Source organism: Austrofundulus limnaeus, unplaced genomic scaffold, assembly GCF_001266775.1.
Source record: "Austrofundulus limnaeus strain Quisiro unplaced genomic scaffold, Austrofundulus_limnaeus-1.0 Scaffold751, whole genome shotgun sequence".
In the NCBI taxonomy this organism is placed as follows: Eukaryota; Metazoa; Chordata; class Actinopteri; order Cyprinodontiformes; family Rivulidae; genus Austrofundulus; species Austrofundulus limnaeus.
The window spans coordinates 18,541-25,558 of NW_013953153.1; the positions used below are offsets into that span (position 1 = coordinate 18,541).

The 7,018-nt window shown below is 43.3% G+C and overlaps 1 protein-coding gene across 3 annotated transcripts in view; it reads left to right on the forward strand.

Annotated features, from left to right (window-relative positions):
* The window catches only part of LOC106532321 (neurexin-2), a 135,628-nt gene that overhangs the window by 17,692 nt on the left and 110,918 nt on the right, over positions 1-7,018 (forward strand). For all 3 annotated transcript variants that reach the window (XM_014028353.1, XM_014028352.1, XM_014028354.1), the window contains exon 5: positions 6,375-6,494. In XM_014028353.1, coding sequence (XP_013883807.1) covers positions 6,375-6,494 — 120 coding nt within the window. The remainder of the gene's footprint in view (positions 1-6,374; positions 6,495-7,018) is intronic.

Here is a 7,018-nt window from a genome sequence, read left to right on the forward strand (position 1 = left end):
GCGGAGACCTTGGCATTCTGACCATGGCCTACCAAAACTGGCTCTTGGGACATGGAATGTCACCTCTCTAATGGGGAAGGAGCCTGAGCTTGTGCATGAGGTTGAGAGGTACCAGCCAGATATAATTGGGCTCACCTCAATGCACAGCATGGGCTCTGGAACCAATCTCCTCGAGAGGGGCTGGACTTTATTCTACTCTGGAGTTGCCCATGGTGAGAGGCGCCGAGCTGGTGTGGGTCTGTTTTTGTTGCCTGTGCATTGGAGTTTACCCCGGTAAATAAGAGGGTAGCTTCCCTGCACCTTCGGATGGGGAAGATGGGCTCTGACGGTCATTTGTGCTTATGCACCAAATGATTGTTCAGAGTACCCAACCATCTTGGAGTCCTTAGCGGGGGTGCTGGAATGTGCTCCAGCTGGGGATTCCTTTATTCTGCTGGAGGACATTAATGCCCACATGGGTAATGACAGTGTGACCTGGAGAGACATGATTGGGAGGAACGGCCTCTCCGATCTGAACCTGAGCGGTATTCTGTTGTTAGACTTCTGTGCTAGTCAAAGATTGTCTATCACAAACACCATGTTCCAACATAAGTGCATGTGGCACTAGGACACCCTAGGTCACAGATCGATGATTGACTTTGTAGTCGTGTCATCTGATCTGCGGCCACATGTTTTGGAAACTCGGGTGAAGAGAGGAGCTGAACTGTCAACTGATCACTACCTGGTACGGAGTTGGATCAGATGGTGGGGGAAGATTCCGGACAGACCCGGTAAACCCAAGCGTGTAGAGAGGCTTTGCTGGGAATGCCTGGCAGAGGAAACCGTCAGACAGATCTTCAACTCACACCTCCRAGAGAACTTCAACCACAWCCCAGCCAAGGCAGAGGACACTGAGTCTGAGTGGGCCATGTTCTGCACCTCAATTGTTGAAGCTGCTGCCTTGAGCTGCAGCTGCAAGGTTGTTGGTGCTTTTCAYGTTGGCCATCCTCGAACTCGGTGGTGGACACCCTGAGTAAGGGAGTCTGTCAAGCTCAAAAATTAGTACTATCTGGCCTTGTTGGCTGGTAGGAGTCCGGAGGCAGCTGAAGAGTATTGGCAAGCCACAGCCCTGAYCCTTTCTGAAGCAAGAGTTCAGTTGTGGGAGGAGTTCRGTKAGGCCTTGGACAAAGACTCTCGATTGGCTCCGAGGAAATTCTGGCAAACCATCCGGCGGCTGAGGCAGGGGAAGCAGCACTTCACTAACACTGTGCTCAGTGAAGGTGGAGTGCTGTTGACCTCAACCATTGATGTCAGCAGGAGGTGGAAGGAATACTTCTTGGACCTTCTCAATCCCACCTTCTTTGGARGAAGCAGAGTCTRAGGACTTTGAGACTGGTCGGTCCATRAAGCAGGCAGTATGKTCGCTCAGTGGCCGACCGGTCAACGCGCCRTCACGTGGTTGTTCGGCGTTCGTTTTYGCACAGACCTTTCATAGTTCCTGAGACACCCTGAGCCGAGCTCCTGGGAAACCCCTCCYGCTGCAGCGTAAGTCACTGCATGGGATTTCTTCCCAGGGGAGTCCAATGTGTAAAAACAGTCAGAGACTCATCAGTCAATGTTGTTTATCCACAAAGTGGTCCAGGATTAAGCTCCAAAGTTTTTGTCAGTCAGATTCCACTGTGAAAAATGTCTGTTTTATCCCCTTATATGAGTTTTTGGCCATTTGACTGTCTTTATAATCCGCTGCTTCCTGGTACAACAGTTGGCTCTGGAAGCAGTCACCTTTTTCTTTTTTTTTCTTTCTGTTTTTAAGCAAGTGGTTGAAGCAAATGCAGCATCTGAGCACGTTCCACTCCCACAAACTTCTGACCAATCACACCATATAGTTCGTATGTGTTCTTATGTGGAGGGGGGTGAAAAGTTCGACCCCTGGGTTGCAACAAGAAGTGCTGAAATGTCGACAATGCGAACAGAGGTGACGCAATTTTCGTCAAGAAACTGCGACAGTTCGGCATGATTTCAGCAGTTTGGCAGCAGCATGCTGGAGCCTTAACTGGAGCCGAGGTCGCTGAGGTAGTTAAAAAGCTCCACGGCAGCAGGACTCCAGGGGTGGATGAGATCTGCCCTGATTTCCTCAAGGCTCTAGATGTTGTGGGGCTGTCCTGGTTGACACGCTTTTGCAACATTGCGTSGACATTGGGGGCAGTGCCACTGGATTGGCAGATTGGGGTGGTGGTTCCTCTCTTTAAAAAGGGGGACTGGAGGGTGTGCTCCAATTACAGGGGCATCACTCTCCTTAGCCTCCCCGTAAGGTCTTTTCAGGGTTACTGGAGAAGAGAGTCCAATCAATAGTCAAACCTCAGATTCAGGAGRAACAATGTGGGTTCTGTCCTGGCTGTGGAACACTGGACTAACTCTTTAGCCTCRCTAGGGTTCTTGAGGGGTMATGGGAGTTTGCTAATCCAGTCTACATGTATTTTGTGGACTTGAAAAAGGCATTTGACCATGTTCCTCGAGGTACACTGTGRGGGGTGCTATGCGACTAGGGGATTGTGGCCCTATTGTTACGGGCCATTCAGTCTCTATACAAGCAKTGCATGAGTTCAGTTCACATTGCCGGTAATAAGTTGGACACTTCAGAGTGGGAGTTGTACTCCRCCAGGGCTGCCCATTGTCACAGATTCTGTTCATAACTTACATGGACAGAATTTCTTGGTGCAGCCAGGGAGTGGTTCGGTGGCCTCAGGATTTCATYTCTGCTGTTTGCAGATGAAGTGGTTCTGTTGGCGTYATCACCAGGATCTTCAGCTTACAGTTGAGTGTGAAGTGACTGGGATGAGGATCAGCACCTCCAGATCTGAGTCCATGGTCCTYAGTCAGAAAAGGGTGGATTGCCCTCTCCTGGTTGGGGGTGAAGTTCTGCCTGAAGTGGACGAGTTCAAGTATCTTGGGGTCTTGTTCACAAGTGAGAGAWGAATGGAGCGTGAGATTGATAGACGGATCGKTGCAGCTTCTGCAGTTTTGCTGACTCTGTACTGACCAGTCTGTTGTGGTAAAGAGGGAGCTGAGCTGTAAGAAAAAAGCTCTGTTTACAGATCAGTCTGTGTTCCTACACTCACCTTTGTTCACGAACTTTGGGTAGTGACCAAAAAAAACAAAACAGGATCACGTATACAAGCAGTCGAAATGAGTTTTCTCCACAGGGTAGCTGGACTCTCCCTTAGAGATAGGGTAAGAAGTTCAGTTATCCGGGAGAGACTCAGAGTACAGCCACTGCTCCGATCCACATCGAGAGAGGAGCCAGTTGAGGTGGTTTGGGCATATAGTAAAGATATCTCCTGGATGCCTCCCTATGGAGGTGCTTCAGGCATTTCCAACTGGGAGGAGACCCCGAGGAAGACCTAGGGCATGCTGGAGAGACTATGTCTCTCGGATGGCCTGGGAATGCCTTGGAGTCCTCCCAGAAGAGCTGGAAGAGGTGGCTGGGTAAAGTGAGGTCTGGGCTTCCCTGCTCAAGCTGCTGCCCCCGCRACCTGACTTCGGATAAAGTGGAAGATAATGGATGGATGGGTTGCAGCTGTTGTAATAGCACCATTTTCTTTCTGGGTCTTGCCTCTGTACAACCCCCATCATTTCTGTTCAATGGGAGCAACAACTGTCACCCATGTGGCTTTGTTTATAAATTATAGTCTGCTTGCAAAAAAGCACAGTGTAAATGCAAACCTCTCCAAACAATAAAATAAAGTCAGCTATTGGTCTGGACCAAACAAGTAGATTAAAGGACTTTCTTGGTGAAAATGTACCCCAAAAACTAACTATTTTATTGCCATTTATTTTGKAACAGCTACTCAATTGTTACAGCTTCTTGAGTTCTGTTGACTTCAAAGATGAATGAATTGTAGATGTATGTTCAATGATTATTTTGAGTTTTATTAGAATCCATTGACTGGTTCATGAGACACTTTTACAACATGAAAAAAGTGCTCACACAAACGTGGTCAAAAACATTGTTGCCTTTTKGCTTTTGGCAGGAAGTGAAAAGGGTTTTTGACTGTCCATGTTGGGAGGAGAAAACCATTTKGGAGCTTTTGTTAAAGTAAGTTCAGTGGTCACTGAAGTTAGCTGAAGGGTAAATGGTCTGGTTCCACACAATAAGTGTGCCAGTGACATGTAAGTCTGGAACACTGCTGATGGGAGATTGTTATGGTATAATGTTGAGCAAAAACACCACAGTATAATGTATTTAAAATAAAACAAACTTTAAATGTATTATCATATTTAAATGCATGCATCAAAATTTAGAAAAGAAAGTACTTGCATTGCTGCTGCCTAAATATTACATGCTACTATAAAATTATATTCTTGTTGTCTTAATAATAATATTGATGCATAAAACTCATAAGAAGACGGAGAGAACACAAATATGTAAGAAAATTTAGTGTTCGTTAACTGAAATCGTGATGAAACCACATGAATGTTGAATAGATTAAAATGTGAAGAGAATGGACCATACAACACCAGTTACTGRAGTGAACGGTGGTTTAATGCTGTCTGTTCAGGCATGAAGCTCCAAGAAAACCTGAAGTCCCGGCTTATAAATACATGGCTCTTCAGTGCCTGGTACACCCACTACTGGCCTACGGCTGAATTGCAGACATTCATACAAAAAAACCTTTCATGATGTGTCATCAATGGTTTTTATYATGTGTTGTCATTTTGTTTCAGGCCTGTAACTAAAGTTGTTTTAATCAAGACATAACAATAGTCAAACAATAGATTATAAGAATCAATACTTAAAAAGGAAAACTATGAAATGGTGTGATGCTTTTAAAATCAGTTTCTAAATGACTAATACATTTCTTCAAATATGTCAAAAAACGGACAGTTTGATATTGGCTATTTAGCTAAAAAACCTGCAGTAAAATGCATATTTGACTGATTGCTAACTTTTGTAGCTTGTCAGAAACATTTGTTTCAAAATAAGCAATATCTGAAAAAAGTAGCTAGATGTGACCACGGGGAGATTTTTTTTAAATAATATGTTTACCTCAAAACTTTAAACAGATTATACAATCTATTTTTGGAGAGAAAAGATTAGGCTACTGGCCATCATACAGCTGACTGACCAGCTAAAGCTACACACAGGAGGGGGAGAGCTGCCCTATATGCTACCAGAGAAAACCCTTCTTCTTATCTGCTTTCTCATTAAAAATGATTTAATTCCCAGAAATAATTTCCAAGTCATAAAATAGTTTTGATACCAAGACTGTTTACATCATAATTTATGTAGAAAATAAAATGACAACGTTCATTTACCTAATCTGCAACCAGAAAATACTAATATTTTGTTTTATTTATTTATTCATTTATTTTTATGTATAGCATGAAAGTGAGTTTGAAAGTTGACTCAGCTGAAAAGGACAACTGTAACTTATGACCATTATTTCCACATTTATGGTGCATTGTTGACTTCATCCTCTGCTAAATATCCTCAATTAAATATATGAAGGAAAGCCTCATATAATGAATTCTGAGATGAAGATTCATTACTCATATTCACACAAACACCTTCAGAACAAAAGTAAACAACCCCCTAGAGCCCCCTAGTGGAATGGAGGAAGTCGATCCAATGCCGCACCTCTACCAAAGATGTGTTAAATCTACAAAAAAAAAACAACAACAAAAAAAACAAAAACAAAACAAGATTAACATAGTTTTAATTATTTAAATGGACTTGTTTTGTTGAGTTTCATTTTTATATATGCATACTATGTTTATAATTTCACAACCTCTGAGCAGACAAGGCTGTGGACCCCCACTGTCCACTCTGAGGCATGTTGGGAACCACTGCTGAACAGCACCATGATGCGCTCCACTCTGAGGACCTAGAAGCTGGAGCGCAGAGTCCAGTACGAGCTCACGCAGCCATGTCTACATAAAATACAAAACAGTTGAAAAGGAGTTGTCCCCACCCCTCAAAGTCCAATAGTTTGATTGTCCRTTTTGTTGCTCAGTTTGCGCATGTTATAAAAAAAGGATTCCAGGCAGCGGTAGACACAGGTTATGTTGATGAGTTAGCTGTGAAGTACAAGGAAGATAATAACTTCACAGCAAAGCAGAAGATTAAAAGCTCCTCAGGTGAAAAATTACATACTACCACAAAAAGAAAGTTGCAGAGGACATCTGCAGTTTCAGAAAATTGTGGTTATTTCAGCAAGCAATTAGTTAGAATCGAAGGAAAAAGCAGCAAATGACTGAGGCTGCAAACTCTGAACTGCAATTTGTCTGGTCTTTATGGTATATGCATGTACTTTACATTTTAATCTTTTTTGAAAATAAATTTCAAAGCAAACTGATGAAACAATGTTAAYGCTATATATATTACTCCCACGCAGGACCCAGTACCACCTGTACGGAGGACTCCTGCTACCATCAGGGGGTGTGTCTCCAGCAGTGGGAGGGCTTCACCTGTGACTGCACGATGACGTCCTATGGAGGCTCGTTTTGCAACGACCGTAAGTGAAATGTCATTTTCCTGGTTTGAATGTGTTTGGCTTGAGTGAGTGGTTTAGTGGACGTAGCTGAAGGTTGACAGGTAATCTGAAGGCTTTAACTGAGGCAAAAAAGAAACACTTTACTGAGTTGTTGAAGTTGTAGCCTATAGGTAAATTTAGGTTGAATTTGGATTTTTGGRCTGTGTAGGGTTTTGTCTTGTTGGTATGCCTAATTATAGCAATCCCGAAAGGTTTAGAGCAGGGTGTTAAACTCATTTTTTACCGACGGCCACATGGGTGTAATGGTGGCCCTCGAAGGGCCACTTGTATTGAACTTTGACGTTTCATGTTTAACTTTGACTAAACAGCGTTTTAACATGTCCTCCTTTAAACACTGATAAGAACTAAGTGTATGACTGACTAAATCTGAAATAAATACAGAAATATTATTAAAAGTAAAGGCAGATTTAGTTTAAGGCTGATGCTGACTTTAAAGCAGCTTATTTTCAGACATTAATACTGTGCTATCCAACTAAATTGCTCAG